The following is a 19682-nucleotide window of genomic DNA, read 5'->3' on the forward strand; positions in this document are numbered from 1 at the left end:
GAACTTACATTCTGTATTCCTACCATGTCAGAAAGAGAGAGGGAGAGAGAGGAAAAAAGAGAGAGAGAGAGAGATTTATAACTTCCTGTTTTATACCCAATTTAAATGAAAAAATACCAAAATTAATTTTTTATAATCATAACACAAAATATATTCCAGAAATATTCCAGAGGAAGATTCCAAATATTCCACAGGAATATGTAAGGTTTTTGAATTTAGAATAATAAACAGCTAAAAAATACAGAACAAACAAATGTATAACTAGTTCAAACTTGTTTATGTACGCGAGAAGATTTATATGTAACGTGATATTCATTATTAAAAGTCAATTAAAAGCATATAAGAGAGGGAATTGTAAGAAGAGTGATTGTTATATGCGTTTTCAATGCATTATCATATAAGGGAGAGGATTTTATTTTTAGATCACTTCCTCGTTTAAAAAATAGGACATTTCTCCCATTAATTATACCATATAATCAACTGATATATAAGCAAGAGCTTTTTCCATAAAGCTTATTGTCAAAGTTTCAGTGCAATCTCTATAATATCGTAGAGCGATCCGTTAGTTCTTTTGTGATAATTATTCTATTCCCGACTTAAAAGTAAGTAATATAATTGTAATCTTGTATAATTATTAATTATTTAATAATATTGATTAATGCAATAAAAAAATATTTGTCTTGTTATTGTATATTGTATATCGATACTGTGCGACTTAAAAAATGAAAAAAGAAGTTTCCAAAAAAAAGAGAGAAAATTTGAAAATGTGTGTAAAAAAAGTATTGCATGGAAGAAATTTTGTTAAAACAAAATCAGAGAAAAAATTAGTGTTATCACTTATTAACATCATTCCTCCGGTGGTATACATAAAAATCCAAGTTAATTGTCCAATTACATAACAAATTACAACAATTTCGACGAGACAAACGAGGTTACCGAATTCCATGTGTTCGCAAAGCAAGAGGTGTGTGTTCTTAATAATTTTCAATCACGCACAACGGTAGCTATACATTGTGAAAAAGAAGCTTTTATTTTGTGAGAAAGAAGCTATAACATATATATATATATATATAGAAAAGAAGAACTAATGTATATATACACATTATGCATTTCTTTTTGTAAAATATTTCGATTTAAAAATAAATTAAAAGCATTTTTTTAAAAGTTATTTTCAATTCAAAAATGAAATTAAGAAAGGTATATAATAAAGGAGGCGCATGCAATATTTCTTTTTCAATAATAATTATTACAATCTCATATGAACAATATATGAGCTTATATTGTAATAATGGTATTAATGGATTCAATACATTTTATGCTAAATTTAATTTGTAAGGAATTCATTCTTTTTGAATATATTTTTTACAAGTATATAATCTACATTTATAATATGAAAATCACTTCGTTGTCGCTTCGTCAAAATTAACCTAGGGCACATACACACAGACACCTTGCGTGATGTTTTAAATTGCACACCATTTTAATGGTCACGCAAACATATTTTACATCTAAATCGCTTTATATATATAAATACAAATTATCATCATTCAAAAATGAAACGATAGAAAGAATTTTGCAAAAAATTTTTTTTTTTTTTTATTCCAAAAAGATCCTATTATTTATTTTCTATAATTTATTACACCTGTTTGTAAAACATTTTTAAAAGTTTTTTTCCATTTATGAAATTTTTTGTAATTGATAATCTAATTAAATTCTATTGCGCGTTATTTTATTTCCTATATATTAAAATTTATATCAATTATTCAATTGATCAAAATTATTAAATTTAAATAATTTGGAGTCAATACACTATATTTCACATATAAAATTATTGCAATTAGAAAAAAAAACCAGATAAGATAGTAATAGTTTTCAATATCTGTATTGTAATTTTTTTTTAAATTTGAATTTTAATGTTATAAGCAAAAAAAAAATGTATTTTAACAGGTGGATAAATATAATAATCATAAATAATTTTGCCAATTTCTTTACTACAAATTATTCATTAATTTATTTATTCAAAAAATTAATAATTAATATTTTTTTCTAATAAAAATCATATCTGATCTCATATATAAACTATCGATCGCTTATATTGAACGCACAAAAAAAATTGTCGATCGAGAATTCAATATTAAATTATAAAAAGAAGTTACAGAAAAAATTTTTAAGGTGAGTCGAGCTAATTTTTGTTTTGACAAATTTTTCCAATTTAAATAATTTCATTGATCCTCACAATCTTTATGTATAATTTAAATATCGCATAATTTTAAAGCTAAATAAGAAACTCTGTTAAAATATGCAAAAAACGATTAACAACTGTCTATTTGAAATTATTGAATATTGATGTCAAAAAAAAAAAGAAAATAATATTCGAAAAATGAAAGAGCCTACTGAAATCGCCTATATATAAAGGATGATGGTATATCGGTGCCTCAAGCATCTTTCTTAGTCTCGGGCTACTATTCTATGCATACGGAATTGTTGCTACACTAAGAAGCCGCGAGGAAAAGAATTTATTACATAAACTAATTTAGAGTCTACGTGATGTACGAACGCGCTCGAGGTTCTTGTGTATAAATGTCCATAGAAGAAGTGTAGTAGTCGCGATATACTCGAGAGATGCCCCATTACAATAATGATGCACGATAAGTATGGAATATGATGATATAGAAATTGCAAGTGTACATCGTTGATATTACGATACCAATCTCATATCTTTACTATCACAAAATAAAGATCAAAAAAAGTAAAATTAAAAACATGACCAATATTTAGATTTTCAGCCATGGTCCATAATTGTCGATATTTTAAATTCAAACGAGCGTTTATAATATACCAAATTTGCGCATTCTTAAATTTATTACCAAGATAAAAAAATTCTAAAAACTACCAAAAAAAATTTTAATTCTAAAAAAAAATTTTTTTTTTACCAATAAATAAGACAATTTTATTTTACAAAAATGAAATGGGGAAATCTCTTTTAAACGCCGGAAGTGATTGTTACACCTTTTTTCGCAGAAAGGGCGCAATTATCAAAAAAAAAAAGAAAAAAGTTAAAAAAAAAAAAACAAGTGCGAAGACAATTTGGCACTTGTTGAAATAAACTTTTCTCTGAAGTGCTATCCCAGAGAGGATGAGCGAGCTCTTTCTCTCTTTCTCAATAACTGCGCTTGGAAGATTTTTAACGATCTTAAAAAAGCGTGAAATCAAGGATATGATATATACGTAAAATTATAGCAAAAAAGAATATTTTACTCTCGCATTCTCGCCCTTGAATTATTCTCAGGAATAATCCTCTTTTTCTTAGGAAAAATCTCAGAAGTTTTTTTTTTTCTAATCATTATTTGAAAAATAAAACAAAATATTCAAAAAAAAAAAATTTTCATGAAGTAGAAATAGTAAAAAAAAAATTACAATTTGGAGAAAACGTAAAAATTTCAAAAATTGTATAAGAACACGGAAAAAAATCTTCATCTGGAACAGCGATAAGTTTCACTAGAACAGGGAAAATTTTCGCTATTCTAAAGAAACATCGCTGTTTTAGATAAAAAATTTTTTCCTTAAAAATACTAAATCTCAGAAAAAGAATTTTTTTTAACAAATAATTTAATTCAAATAATCGGTTACTTGATAATAAAAATAATTACTTGGACCAAATAATTTTTTTTTTAATTGAATTAAAAAAACTGTATTTAAACCTTTTCCTAAAATTTGTAAAATATTTACTATAATTTCCACTAAACTTATTGAAATTACTTAAATTCAATGATATTTTCTCTATTAGTGATGAGAAAAAATTTCTTCAAAATCTTGAAACTACAAATTTCGATTTACTTTTATTTATTTTTTTTTTTTTTTGATAAAAAATATAAAATACCAGAGACTTGAAGTAATATCAAGACTGTCGATTTGAAAGCTCTAGAAGCTATCGACGTAAATCAATAAGTAAGGGAGAAGAACTATAGAACAGCTGCTGCTGGACATTCTATATAGCCGAGAGATCGCGTTTTCAACCCGTTCACATTGTAAGAAATCGCGCGCTCTCTGGTAGCACCATAAATAATGATTTTGTGCATCGGTTTTGGGTCCATTTGATTTATATACCCAAGTCGATTGTCTTTTATCTGCAAAAAAGCATTGTCATATTTTTCTCAATATCTTGCAAAAAAAAAAAAAAAAAAAGAAAGTGCGTATCATTTATAAAGTCATCGTTTTATATAAATACTCTGTTTAAAGAAAGATATACAAAGTGTTCAAAACTGCATTGTCAGTTTTATTAATTCCAGAAAAGAGGGAAAAGGAGTATCATATTATATTATAAATCAAATTCATTTTTTTTTTAAAATACAGGTTTTAAATTCAAAACTTGCGTAATTGCTTTCAGAAACAATTGATCAACCTTTTTCAATTTGATTAATATTTTTATATAAAAATGTATAAGAAATGAGGAAGAATTAAAGGGGTACAATTATTATTCAATTAATTTGTCAAACTTTGCTCGAGAGTTTTTTTTTTTTGAGAATAATTACCTGTTATTAACTTAATAAGAATATATGTATATAATATTCCAAAACAGGAAGGTGTAGAATAATCTTTGGTGGAAAAAAAAAAATATATATTTTTTCAGTAATTTTCAAACGGTTACTCAATAAATTTTAAAAAGTTTTTAGTTGTGAATCATAACTCACGATAAAATACGGGACGTTTTTATCGACTGCTCTTCTCTGACGGTAGCGAGCTAACTTACACTTAACCAATTTTCGCAGAAACTCAGTTTTGCATGATTACGCTCCCCTTTCCCCTCTCAACTTTTATCTACTATAGGCAACAACTATATATCCCGTGAGAAAATTTCATGGTAAATTCTTTATTTATTCATAGTTTTCCTATAAACCATAGAATTTTTTTTTCAAGTTTCTATTTTTTATTTATAACAATTATACCAATTTATATACCGTTATATAATAATTTACTTTTTTTTTTAAATTTAAACTGGATAATTATCAATTAATTAATAATTAAGCATTTTTTTGTGCAATTAATTTAGAATTGAAGGAAAAATAAAATAAATAAAATTTATAATAATATATATATGGTACAATAGCAACTGGTACCATATAGTGACCAGTACCATATAGTGACCGGTACCATAGTAACTAGTACCATAGTAACCGGTACTATATAGCAACTGGTACCATATAGTAACCGGTACCATATAGTAACTGGTACCATAGCAACTGGTATCATATAGTAACCGGTACCATGGCACTTAGTACCATAGCAACTGGTACGATATAGTAACCGGTACCATAGCAACTGGTACCATATAGTAACCAGTACCATACAGTAGTACCATATAGTAACCGGTACCAAGGCACCTAGTACCATAGAAACTGGTACGATATAGTAACCGGTACCATAGCAACTGGTACTATATAGTAACCGGTACCATAGCAACCGGTACCATATAGTAACCGGTATCATAGAAAGTGGTACCATATAGTAATCGGTACTATATAGTAACCGGAACCATGGCACCTAGTACCATAGCAACTGGTACCATATAGTAACCGGTACCATAGCAACTGGTACCATATAGTAACCGATACCATAGCAACTGGTACCATATAGTAACCGGTACCATAGCAACTGGTACCATATAATAACCGATACCATAGCAACTGGTACCATATAGTAATCGGTACTATATAGTAACCGGAACCATCGCACCTAGTACCATAGCAACTGGTACCATATAGTAACCGGTATCACAGAAAGTGGTAACATATAGTAACTGGTATCATAGAAAGTGGTACCATATAATAATCGGTACCATATAGTAACCGGTACCATAGAAACTGGTACCATATAGTAACCCGTATCATAGAAAGTGGTACCATATAGTAACCGGTACCATGGCACCTAGTACCATAGGAACTGGTACGATATAGTAACCGGTACCATAGCAACTGGTACCATATAGTAACCGTTACCATGGTAACTAGTACCATTGCAATTGGTACCATATAGTAACTGGTACCAAGGCACCTAGTATCATAGCAACTGATACCATATAGTAACCGGTACCATAGCAACTGGTACCATATAATAACCGGTACCATAGCAACTGGTACCATATAGGATCTGGTACCATATAGTAACCGTTACCATGGTAACTAGTACCATTGCAATTGGTACCATATAGTAATCGGTACCATGGCAACTGGTACCATATAGTAACCGGTATCATAGAAAGTGGTACCATATAGTAAGCGGTACTATGGTAACTGGTACCATAGCAACTGTTTTCATAACAACCGTTGCTGAGGTTTTTCTTTCTTAGCAACGGTAATATATTAATATTGGCCACGAAACCCTGCGTCTCATTTTTTTTTTGTTTAATAGTTTAAATCGAATTATAAATTATTATCAATAAAAATTTTTTCCATTTTAAAATTGTATCAATTTTACGTTTAAAATAATCATCTTTTTCAAATTTACTACAAATTTATAGTTTTTTTTTTTTATTATATGGGCGAATATATGCCGCTGAATAGAAATTGTCCCCGCAAGTAAATACATATATATGACAGATAATGTAACAGGTATATTTACATGTGATAAATATTTACTGACACATTTATGAGGTGTGCTTTTCATGGACGGACTTTAAAAAGATTAGTACACACATGTGAATGGAATGTGTATGGAACGAGCAATAATGATATAGTATTACTGTTATTTTTTTCATCCTAGGGCCATCACTTACAGGTGTTTAAAGCCATCATTATTTTCCAGACAACCAATACTGACAGGACTTTGTAAATTATTCCCCCTTTTTTCTTTCTTTTTTTTTTTTGATATAATATATATAATATAACATTTGGAAAAGTTTCGTCTTAAATCGCACACATATTGAAACAAAAAAAAGAAAGAAGTTATCAAAAAGTTATATATACCTATAATACATATACATTGTTGCATCCAGAAAATGTGGCCGCCAAAGTAAAATTTGCGGGTGAAAAAAGTTTTATTTCAACTTCAAACTTTTCTCAGAAATGTGATCAAATTTAAACTTCGATTTTCATTGGTATCATTTAAAGGGAACTGCAACTTTTCACAAGAAAGTTAAATTTTCTAAAGAAATGTTCGACAGCGTGAAAAGTTATTTTATTCAAAAGCATATTTCTCTTGTTAAAAAAAAACTTAGAGAAAAGTTTCGGTTTTAGAAAGAGGAAAAAAGAAATAAAAAAAATTGCTAGGTAAGAGTATTTAGATTATAATTATATTAATTAATTTGTTGGATAAATAAAATTAAGCAATTTGCCTAACATAACCTTAAAACTAAAAAATTGTTTTTAACGCAAACAAAACTAATAAAAATTAATTTCAAACAATTTTAGAAGAATTATTTAACTAAAGATTTTAATTTAACATAATTTTTTCCAAAAAGTGTAAACTAAATCAAATAAAATTAATTTTTTATTTAAGTTTTCTTTGCGTTAACCACAATTTTTCAATTTTGAGGTTACGTTAGGCTCTCTATTATCATTAATATTAACCATATAATTTTAAACTATAAAGATCAAATAAGCCTGTATGTTGTAAACTTAAAATAAAAATTTCAATCCTAGGGGGATCGAACCCCAGACACGTACAATCTAACCTAAGCGCTTAACGACTGCGGCTATCGCGAATTTGAAAATTTTTATTCACAAATCACATATTTTTTGAAATATATATATATACCACTTTTAAATTAAGAAATATTAAAAAAAATGCAGAATGAAATAAATTTCAAATGAAGATTCAACAAAAATCATTCAATACAATAAAAAAAATTTCAATTATAAATAAAAAAAAACATGTCAATTTAGTGGTTGAAAAAAAAAATAAGACGGCACTTTGCCACAGTCATATATGCGATATAAACGGGGCGAAGATATGTCGTTGCGGTGAAACAGTGATCAGTGTAGGCGGGTTTTGGTTTTGTAACAACGGGAGAGAGAAGAGGAGCATCGCAAAAGGGGGAGGGGGCTTAATTAATGAGACGTACGCGGCAGCTGCAAATACCAAGATGTATTTTGTAAATATACCCTTTGGAAAAACTATTGTCCTCGAACGGAGATTTATGCCTGTCCCAATTACATTCGCGACGGGACAGGCAATTTTTTTCTGCCCACGAGACAATCCGCCCCCCCCCCTCCTTCTCTTCGAAAGATGGGGTTCACCCCTTTTTTGCATTTACACCGCAAAAGGTAATAAGAAGCGGAGGCAATTCCACCTACATGGGACAACATATGTCCAATGCTTCAGTGACTCGTAAAATGCACCCACGCATATATCCCTCTATGCAATTCGCCTGCGGTGCAACGATCGCCAAAATCTTATTGGTCAATGATTTATCGTCAGGACCAATAAATATCTCGTAATGGCTATGTTTCCAATTTGTATCGTTCGTATTATGAGTAACCATCTATGATATGAAAAATTGTCTGAAAAATTATTCCAATAATAATTTTTCAACTATATATATAAAGAACGATATTGATCTCTGCAAAAGTTTTTCGACATCATAAATATATTGCAAATTAGCGAAAAAAAAAATTGAGAAGAAGAAGAAGAAGAAGAAGTTGGATGGGATTCTCTAGATTCGTAGCCTGAGGGTAAAATTAATTAACATCTAATCTCGTATATATCCTTTTTAGCACTTTGGCGAAACGTCTGAATAAGGTCATTAGCGAGTGGTAATGCGTCATTATGTTAGAAATTAGAATCTTAAAACTGATGACCGTCAAAGGGATATTGCAACTCGTTAATCCTCAAACAGGGATGCTGGGCAGCCTTGAGCATATATATTCAAGATTAAATTCATCAGAATCCAATTCGGAGTGAAATTCCCTACGGGCTGATATGACATATCGAATGAATAATGCATACAAAGTGCAATGACGCAGCTTCCTATGTGTGTAGGATCAGGTCGCATCATGGACCTGATTACTTTGACGTGTTACACGTTTAGGTCAAGCATGAAGTATACTTAAGGTTTTTCATGAAAGGCTTTGCGTCATTTATGGAAAAAAGGGGGAATAAAAAGAAGCGAGAAACTTTTGATGAGAAGAATCATCAGTATGAGTGATTGTAATTGTAAAACAGTAGCGAGATACATAAGCCAATGAGAAAATGGCCAAGGGCTTCTTAGCGTATCGCACGCACTTGTGCATAAATTATAATATGCATAAGACGTTGAGCTGCACGTGCGAACATGTAATATAATACTGAGAAGTCGATTCCGTAAATATCCCACTTTCCACTTTTCAATTTCTACTTTTTACTTTACACTTTCAATTTTCTACTTTCTATTTCCTACCTACTACTTTCCATTTTCCACTTCCTACTTTTTATTTTCCATTTCCTACTTTCTATTTTCCACTTACAACCTCCTATATCGCATTTTCCACTTCTTTCTTTTTAATTTCCCCTTCCCATTTCGTGCTTTCTATTTCCCACTTAATATTTTCCACTTTCTACTTTCTATTTTCCACCTATCACATTCTACTTTCCATTTTCCAATTTCCATTTTCTACTTTCTATTTCCCACTTACTACCTTCTATATCTTGTTTTTCACTTTCCACTTCCTACTTTTTACTTTCTATTTTCCACTTACCACCTTCTATATCTTATTTTTTACTTCCTACTTTTCAATTTTCATGTCTTGCTTTCTCTTTCCTACTTAAGGCTTTCCACTTTCTATTTTCCATCTACCACAATCTACTTCCCATTTTCCACTTCCTACTTTTCACTTTTAATTTTCTACTTTCTATTTCCCATTTCCTACTTTCTATTTTCCACCTACCACATTCTACTTCCCATTTTCCACGTCCTACATTTCACTTTTAATTTCCTAGTTTGCATTTGCTACTTTCTATTTTCCACCTACCATATTCTACTTCCTATTTTCCACTTCCTACTTTTCACTTTCCATTTTCTGCCTTCTATTTCCCACTAACTATCTTCTATATTCTATTTTTCACTTCCCACTTTTCATATTCCACTTTCTAACTCCCAATTTCCACTTTTCATTTCCCATTCATGAAAAATGGAATATAGAAAGTAGAAAATGGGAAGGGAAAAAAAGGATATACAAGGTAGTTGGTGGGAAATAGTCAGTAGGAAATGGAAAGGAAAAGTAGGAAGTGGAAAATGGGAAGTTGAATGTGGTAGGTGGGAAATAGAAACTAGGAAATGGAAAATGTTAAGTAGGAAATAGAAAGTGGAAGATGTGAAGTGGAAATTGAAAAGTGGGAAGTGAATAATAGAATGTAGAAGGTAGTTAGTAGGAAATGGAAAGTAGGAAATGGAAAGTGAAAAGTAGGAAGTAGAAAATTGGAAGTAGAATACGGTAGGTGGAAAATAGAAAGTAGGTAATAAAAATTGAAAGTAAGAAATTATAAGTGGAAAATGGGAAGTAGAAAGTAGGGAGTGGAAGGTGTTAAGTAGGAAATAGAAAGCAGGAAATGGAAATTGAAAGGTGGGAAGTGAAAAATAGGATGAAGAAAGTGGTAAGTGGAAAATAGAAAGTAAAAAGTAGGAAGTGGAAAGTGAAAAACAAGATATAGAAGGTGGTAAGTGGGAAATAGAAAGTAGAATGTGATAGGTGGAAAATAGAAAGTGGAAAATATTAAGTGGGAAATAGAAAGCAGGAAATGGGAAGTGGAAATTAAAAAGTAGAAAATGGAAAATGCGATACAGGAGGTTGTAAGTGGAAAATAGAAAGTAGGAAATGGAAAATGGAAAGTAGGAAATGGAAAGTGAAAAGTAGGAGGTGGAAATTGAAAAGTGGGAAGTGAAAAATGCGATACAGAACGTGGTAAGTGGAAAATCGATAGTAGGAAATGAAAACTAACAAGTTGGAAGTGGAAAATAGGAAGTAGAATGTAGTAGGTAGGAAATAAAAAAGTGAAAAGTAAAAAGTGGAAATTGAAAAGTGGAAAAATTACGGAATCGACCCCCCAGTAAGGAAAATTCAATTTTGCTACAGCTTCTTTTTTTCATACACTGCGTATTCTCCACAGTTTTTCCACATTTCAGTATACCAATACAGAATCTTTTTTTTGCGATTAGAAAAATCTGACAAGCTACAGTTTGTATTTTTTTCCCTCCTATATGAGAATATTCGGGCCCTTTTTTTTTTTCTTTTTGAGAGAGAATCGCAACCAGAGGGGGATTGTATGCAAATTTGCGCGGTAGCCGTGCTACTTGAACGCGTCGCCTTTTTGAGGGGCATGAAGACTGGCAGGGTAAGATTCGTAGAGAAGAGCCCGCCGGTGTCTTTGAATAAAACATCTTCGCGAGAGGAATTTTCAGACTGAGATACACGCCGGACTATATATGTTTGAAGGCAAAACGGACACAGCAGCAGCAGCAGCCGGGGAATTGTTAAGTACACGTCGCACCAGCTGATGCTAATTAAAATGAGACTCACTTTAGATGCTTGGGTCGTTTATTTCCATCGTATATTCGCCTCCAAGTTGAATCCCTATATACTTTCTCTCTCCTATCTCTCTTTCTCTCTTACTCACTCTTGTCTCAACTCCAGAGAGTTGCCCGACGGCTAAGAATATAAAGATCCTACTTAGCCTCGTGGGTAGATCATCATTTCGTGCCACTGTTTTTATAGGCATCAGAGTATATAGTAGTCCTCTGGTCACGGTTTTTCGACCTCCAGAGGCTAATAACAATTTTAACATTAATTCATTTGTTAGCGTCACTTCGCATAATAGTTTCGTTCAAGAGATTATTCACGATTTCTAATTTTTTTCACATTGAAAAACACTTTTCTCTAATTCTTTCCACTTTTTTTTTTTATTATAAAATACTTGCGCGCTGCAATTGAGTGAAATAAAATGTTATATCAGCAAAATCGTCTTAATTAAATTTACTGCCCATATTAATTTATCTCTCTTTCTTTTGTGCGATACATGAATTCCAATTATTTCTTGTACGTTATGCCATAAGAATTTTAAGAATTGTATATGTGTGTGTATATATACATATAGCTTTAAAATCTTGATAAGAAGAAACACTTTTAATTAAGACAAAAGCAGACTTATGAAATTGACTTATAAATCTTAATTGAAAAGTCGGATATATTTTTATTAGTGAAGAAACATCGTCGAAAGCTGATGGTACAGAGGTTATGAAGACCCTGAAGCAATAACAATAATCGTCGAACGTGCCTGATTGTTAATTGCAACCAGGATCCTTACGAATCGTTGAGAGGGAAAGAGAAAGACGCAACGTTGATTGCAAAAGGGGCACTACTATTGCTTTTTATGATCGCATCTTCAAAAAAGAGTAACCAGTTTAATGAATCCCTTCAAGCGCTAAACGAGTGGAATAAACACAATTTATTTTGTTTATTAATTATAGAATATTTTCAATTTTGTATTATAAAAATAACTTATTTTTTTCTTCTATTTCAAACTTCTCGATAATTTTTTGTGACATTTCTTTTGGAAAAAGAAGAAGAAATCGCTGCAATAAAGCACAAGGGAATAAAACGTTATAACAAACCTGGGAAAATCCTTGAAGGTATACTTCAAGTTTGAAAATCGATAATAAAACGATCGAGAAATCGCGGTTCGCACTTTACGATCTGCCAAAGTACCTTACGTGATTCCACTTAAGAGAAAGGCAAACCCTAGAGACTACTGTCGAGAAAGAAAAAGATGATCTCAAAAACAAAAGAAAAAAAAAAATTCTACCATGAACGCAATAGTATATATATATATATATATATATATATATATATATATACAAGAAAGCAGAGGCCTATAAAAGTAAATCGAAGATAAAGACGTTAGTGGGACAAACTTGGAACTACTTTGAGAATAAATATTTTTCAAACATCTGATCAAGATGACGTCTATAATGGTGTGTACATCAAAGAATGTCGATTGAATAATTATTGCGTGGGAAACAAGCAACAAAATGATCTAAATAAATCTTTTATATGTGATTTCTTTGCAAAGTCATTATTCTTGTAATAATTTTTAAAGTTAAATAAAAAAAAAAAAAAAAAATATTGCAACTGTAATGCGAATGTAGATTAAGACATTTCGTGGGATAAAACTCGTCTTAATAAATCATGATCTTTGAAGTGATAGTAGATCGATATGATGATATGAGAATGATGCATGGCGTGATGTTGGCAAGTTTCTCTTGGCACTATAAGGGTGACATCCTCACTCTTTGCAAATGTGCGAGAGGACAATCTACCTTCTGGCTTATTTCTTTTGCGTTCTTTTCTTATTTCTTTGGTTGTTAGCATAATTGACGGAGAGGACACTTGAAATACTACTATCATTCACCCTTCGTTGTCAAGAGTCTCACTTTGACATAACTACTTATTAAGAACCATCTTTTTGATCCTGCAGTGTGACTCCATTTATAACCAAAATGCCCTAAATTTTTTTTTCTTTCTGTATTGATAATTCTTTTTAATTCCTCTTCGATTTTGTTATACAATTTTTACATGACAAAATAATCAATTTACTATATAGGGTCAGATGGGGTAAATCCGAACGCTTTTAATAAATTTCAACAATAACATAAGTTTTTTTTCTTTTAAAAGACAATATTTCCGGTATTTTGGTGCATGAAGTTGTTACTTTACTTTCATATAGAACATAATTTTATGGGGTAGCAAAAATTTTTGATAAATTACAATCGCAGGAAACTTAGCGTTCGTATTTTGCTACTTTCCTAAAATACCGGGGTAAATACGAACGCTACTGTATTTCAGAAAAATCTTAGGGAAAATAAATTTAAAGTATTGTAATTGTTAAACTTATATAAAAACTCAAAAAAAAATACGATAATAAACCTATTATGTAATAATGCATCATTTATATAAATACAAAAATCAAACAGGTTAAAAATTAAAATGCATTATACAATTAAAACCTTCAATAACTTTATCAAATCATAACGGATTTTTACAAAATTCGGTACAGAAAGTATTTTGGAGTGATTGAATGTAAATACAAAAATAAAAGTCAAATTTTTCAAATTCAAAATGGCGGATTCAATATGGCGGACTTTTCTAAAACTTATTTTTAAAAATGATCAAATTTGCTAACTCCAAATTCGTAATCAGCGACTCTGAAACCCCTCTAGTAACAATTTTCGAGCGAATCAAATGAATTTTTTAATTCTCGTCCGCCATATTGGATCCGCCATTTTGAATTTTGAAAAACTGACTTCAAATTGGTAAATCAGCGACTCCAAAAATCCTAGAATACCAAATTTTATTAAGATCCTGAAAAACTTTTTTTAACAAACCATTTGGCAAAAAAAGTGGAACACTCCTTCGACTCTCTAAATCTGAATTAGTAAAAATGTTTACTAATTTGAATTAGTTACTCACTTCTTGCTTCTGAATTAGTTAAATTTTACTAATTGTTAGTAAAAGTTACTAATAATTAGTAAAATTTTACTAATTCAGAAGCAAAAAGTGAGTCACTAATTCAAATGAGTAAAGATTTTTACTAATTCAGATTTAGAGAGGAGAGAACAGAGATTAAGTTTCTGCTTATTAATTACTAACGAGGATACATATAGAAAGAAAAACTTTTTTCTATGTACTTTTATAATGTTAAAATAATAATGTAATCAAATAAAAACAATTTTTGATATAAGAAAAAATTATTGAAAATACCGTTCGGTTTACCCCGGTTTTCCAATTTTCCGGGGTAAATACGAACGGTCTGATATTATTAATAAAATTTTACAGAAGGCAAAAATCAAAAAATAGTTTCTGTTCTAGTATTCATAACAAACAATTATAAATAATAAAATGAATTTTTACTTTCTTTTTCTTCAAATACGAGACAAAATACTGAAAGAGTGTCATCTTTGATTTTCAATCTTTTTTGCAATACTCGTTATCTTTGTTTATGCTATTGCTAATTAACAAACGAAAAATGGGATAATACTTAGAATCTCTTGAAGAGGATATGAGATAAAAATTCTCATGTCTAACTTATTTTTTAAAATTTTAATTAAGCTGAAATAATTAGCGTTCGGATTTACCCCGGCTTATATAATTAGATTTTCCTCTGAATATTGCTCCAAAAGAAATTCCTCTATTGTCAAATAGACAGTTTTCTTAAACAAATTTTCTAGTCACAAAAGGATTTTATTTTATTCAAACACCAAAATGTTACCAAACGTTTCTTACTTACTCATATTGACGATACGATGAATTTGCGTCCGTCGAGTATCTGCAAAAAAATACATTTAAAATTATTAACTTTTTTTTAGTTCTGAATGTTTAAAAATTAAATCTAAATCACATCTCAATTTGCAATTAAATGAAATAAATAATTTTTATTATTTTACAATATAAGTATTATAAATTATTTTTATCCTGTTTTTGTTTTTTTTTTATTGTTATTATTATTAATTCAACTCGCCATTCAATTTACACCAGTGACTTGACGTTTCGACTTCGACAAACGAATATAAGGGGGTGGGAGGAACACGGCATGGTGAAAAATCATTTTTAAACTCTCCGAACGACTATCGTTGTTTTGATTAGAAAGGATTTCATTCGGGAATTAAAAAAATGACAAACAAAAATTTACGGCTAAATTAAAGAGAGTTTAATTAAAACAAAAGCATGAAAAAAATTGCTTTTCTCGACACAGGAAAAATGTAGAAAAAAAAAATTGTCTTTTTAGTATACAAAATAATAATTTTTAAAATTAATTTTGAAAGCAAAAAATAAGTCATTAAAAATATCAATTATATCTTATTTAGTATTGAAATATTTTTATAATTATTTCAAAGCAATCACTATTTATCAGTGCATTAACATTTTATTGAAAAATTTTCATTACAGTAATTTTCCATTTCTTTAATTTGATAAAATTTTCAATAACATTTATTATTAATTTTAGATGAATTCTTGGATTCTTTTATTTTTGTGCCTTTCAATTGTCGCTGTAGTCAATTGTGCCCGTCACGAGGGCCGTTATGGAGACTGCTCCCCTATTGGTAGAACGGTAAGTTATTTAATATTATAAATACAGTAACCTATCATCGTTATTTTTAAATTACCACCACGTTAAATTTTTAATTTTTAAAGAACTTAAAATTATAAAAAAAATTTTTTTGTAAAATATTAACTTAGCCTATAAGAATTTTTATTTCTAAAACATTTTGTGATTTAAATAACACTTATTTTCAAATTTTTAAGTGTCAATTGGATCATCACTGCTGTCCAAACCTGGAATGTTTTGTAAGTGAAAAAAGATAAGGAAGAAGAAAAAATTACTTTTTTTTTAAAGAGAGGCCAATTGTTTTATTAAAAAATTATAAATAGTATTCGAATTAAATGTTTAATTTTTAATTCTTAGTACTATTCAAAAAAAAAGATGAAAGTTATAAATTTGATTTTTTTGAATTAAAAATTAATGATGCCTCAAATAATTTTTATTATTTAGATAAATTTAATCTCTAATTTTGGATAATTTAATTTCTCATTTTAAGTGTAAAAATGGTCGCCGATGCTGTACTGAAGTGTCATGCCAAATTTGGCCTCATAAAAAAGATTTGAAAATATGTCGAAATAAAAAACAATGCTTGGAAGTACAAGGAGGAGGAGAGGTAAAAATTAAAAAAATTCTTCTACTGTTAAATCTGTATTCAAAATAGAATCAAAAGTTTAAAAAAATATTTTTTTTAGTAAAATTAGAATAGTAAAATTTCTAATTAATTTCACATTTTTTTATTTTGTAGTGTCTCACTGATGATGAATGTTGTAACAAACACCACTGCAATACAACAACCAAACGATGTGAGAAAAATTAAGATAAAAAAAAGGAAGCCTTATAAATTCCATAATTTGATAAATAATAACTTTGTAACAATTTTTTTTAATAGAAGTTTTCTTGTAAATCGAATATTGTAAACAATAAAGAAAAAAAATTATTCTTATAAAATTTTATTTTATTTTCCATATAAAAATTCCTATTTTTATCAAATTGATAAGGTATACAATTAAAAAAATTATTTAACGTTTTAGAAAAAGGTGTCTTGTTCTTTTTTTAAATTATAATACAAAGCGGAAATTTTTTTTAAAAACTTACACTTTTGAAACAGGAAAGTCGTTTTTGTTTAAACATTAATAAAAAGTAATAAAACATCGTATATAAACTGAGAAAAATTTTTATTCAACATCAATTTCAAATTTGGCTCTGCAGAATACAATCGATCTGAACAATAATAGAATAAAGTAAACTTTGCTTATCTTAATAGAAAAATAATGTAAAAAAATATTTAAAAAATTCTTAATTGTATTAAAATTTAATTAAATAAAATTTGTTTAATTAGATGAAAATTTCGATTCTTCTAATTTTGTGTGCTGGACTTTTTATCTTAGTCGTTATTGGTCAAACGAACGCATGTATCTCTGAAGGTTCACCGGTAAATTATTTATTATTTATTTAATTTATTATTATTATTTATTATTATTATTTTATTTTCAAGTGTCACAGAGATTCAGAATGCTGTCAACGACTCAAATGCAAGGTAAGGGAAAAAAGATGAGAAAGAAGAGAAAATAATTTTTTTTTAAATGAAGCAAGGAATATAATTAATTTCAAATTTAATAAATTCTAAATAATTAAAATATATTACAAATTAAATGAATCAATTAAAATGAGATCTCATTAAAATATAATATCATTCTTTTATTAAACAATTAGAAATAATTTGAGAATTAAATTTTTGATTTTTATTTATTAGTGCCATATAAAAAGATGAAAATGAAAAAATTTTTTTGTTTTAAATTAACAGTAAATCATGTTTTTAATAATTTTTTTGATAACAATTTAAAAAAATTTAATATATAATTTCAAGTGTGAAAACGGTCGCCAATGCTGTAAAAATTTGAAATGCACTTTAGGGTCTGAAAGGGACCTGAAATTGTGTCAATTTATGACAGGATGCCAGGAAGTAAGAGGAGGAGGAGAGGTAAAAATTTAAAAAATTTTCTAAATGTTGAATCTGTACTCAAAATAGGACAAATGTTTAAAATAAAAATTATTCTTTTTTTTACTAAATTAGTATAGTAAAATTTTTAATTAATTTCACATTTTTTATTTTGTAGTGTCTCACTGATAGTGAATGTTGCAACAATCACCGCTGCAATAGAACGACGAAAAAATGTGAAAGACGTTAAAAAAAAAATTAAGTCTTCCAATTTCTTTTTTTTTATTCATAAAATATTATAAATAAAAAAAAATACAACATTATTTTTCTTATGTTTAATTTACTTTCAAAATTTGCGACCATGATTTTGTTTTTCCATTAATTTTTCCTAATTAAAAAAATTCAAAAAGGCATTTTTGCAATTTTTTTTTATACCGCCTTTTATCAATGATTTAAAGGACCGCCGCGGTCTATTAGTGGTTTCTACATTTATAATTTTAGGAGTGAAATATTTTTTGATAGGTTAAATTTAAGGTTATATAATCTGAATCACGAAAGGGAATTAGTAGCCCTTCAGATTTCTAAACCGGCGTTTCTAATCTATGACATCCGACAAAGTGTTCGCATAAAAGAGAGAGAGAGAAAGAGAGCAAAATGAAAGACGTGCCTATTTAGTGCCAAATGAGACTTTAATAATGCGTCATCCACATGGTTTTTGAAAGCTCAAAATTAGACTTCTTGAAAATTCACATTGTGAATTGAGTTAGCAATTAATTTCGATTTAGCGAAACACAATAGTCGACAGGATGATGATATATATTTAGAAAATTTTATCGTTACTTTTCATAAAAAGTTATATATTTATTCTTTTTATCTATCCTCAATTTTACACTCTTTATAATCCAATTTTTATTGTCAGAGTAAATTATAAGGTTGAATTTTAATATCAAAATAGATTAAAATAAAATAAATTTAAATAAAATAAAATTTATCAATCGAAGATTAAATTAAAATTGTCAATAATTTGAAGATGAGAGTTTTTTTGTAGTTCCACACTTACACCGCTAGGTGGTGAGAATTTTCTCTCCTACAGTCGAGATCAGTATTGAATACTATATAAGAGCGGAGACTAATTCAAGTTGTAAAAGCACAAATATTTTTTCTTTTCAGATAAATTGCAATAATATTATTTCATTTTCGCCACATTTTTTCTTTTTTATGTGATTTAATTTACAAAAAAAATTAGCAAAGTAATTTTTATGGAAATTAATTTGATTTTCCTAAAAAGAAAATTTTTCGATTTTCTTTCTATTATTTATTCATCGTTTTTCGGATTTAAAATATTTATTTTTATTTCAGTAAATTTTTTGATTTTCTCATTCGCAAATCTCCCCGTAAAATTATTCCAAGAACTAATTTCGAAGCAATATAGACAAGTATTTGGGATGGAAAAAGTGTTAAAGATTCAATTAATTTACTTTTTTAGTTTCAGAATCATTTACCTCGTCTCGACACTCTGGGGTCCTAATAAGGCCCATCAAATCCCTTTCTTTAAACTGAAGGCCTCACGCCATTACTCGCTCCTTTAGCTATACATCGATGAAATTTTTTTTTTGCCCCGGTTATCAAAGTCGAGTTAGACAATGTAATGGCGTTCAGAAGGTAGGAAAGGAGCTTT

The 19682-nt window shown here is 28.9% G+C and overlaps 2 protein-coding genes across 3 annotated transcripts; both read left to right on the forward strand.

Moving 5' to 3' along the window:
• Positions 1-435: 435 nt before the first annotated feature.
• Positions 436-17013, forward strand: LOC127288472 (uncharacterized). Of its 2 annotated transcripts, none has more exons than XM_051315950.1 (5): positions 436-602; positions 15970-16074; positions 16269-16310; positions 16562-16678; positions 16811-17013. In XM_051315950.1, the coding sequence occupies exons 2-5, from the start codon at positions 15970-15972 to the stop codon at positions 16880-16882; spliced, it is 336 nt and encodes a 111-aa protein (XP_051171907.1). In that variant the 5' UTR covers positions 436-602; the 3' UTR covers positions 16883-17013. The 2 variants fall into 2 exon arrangements, with proteins under 2 accessions (XP_051171907.1, XP_051171905.1); XM_051315948.1 differs by lacking the exon at positions 436-602 and adding an exon at positions 2026-2172.
• Positions 17014-17260: 247 nt separating this feature from the next.
• LOC127288417 (uncharacterized) lies at positions 17261-18327 on the forward strand. Its single transcript, XM_051315834.1, has 5 exons — positions 17261-17306; positions 17405-17497; positions 17561-17602; positions 17933-18046; positions 18183-18327. The coding sequence occupies exons 2-5, from the start codon at positions 17405-17407 to the stop codon at positions 18252-18254; spliced, it is 321 nt and encodes a 106-aa protein (XP_051171791.1). The 5' UTR covers positions 17261-17306; the 3' UTR covers positions 18255-18327.
• The last annotated feature ends 1355 nt before the right edge of the window (positions 18328-19682 follow it).

The sequence above is a fragment of the Leptopilina boulardi genome, unplaced genomic scaffold (assembly GCF_019393585.1).
Source record: "Leptopilina boulardi isolate dan_hultmark-lab unplaced genomic scaffold, ZJU_Lbou_2.1 LbouV2_386, whole genome shotgun sequence".
Classification (NCBI taxonomy): Eukaryota; Metazoa; Arthropoda; class Insecta; order Hymenoptera; family Figitidae; genus Leptopilina; species Leptopilina boulardi.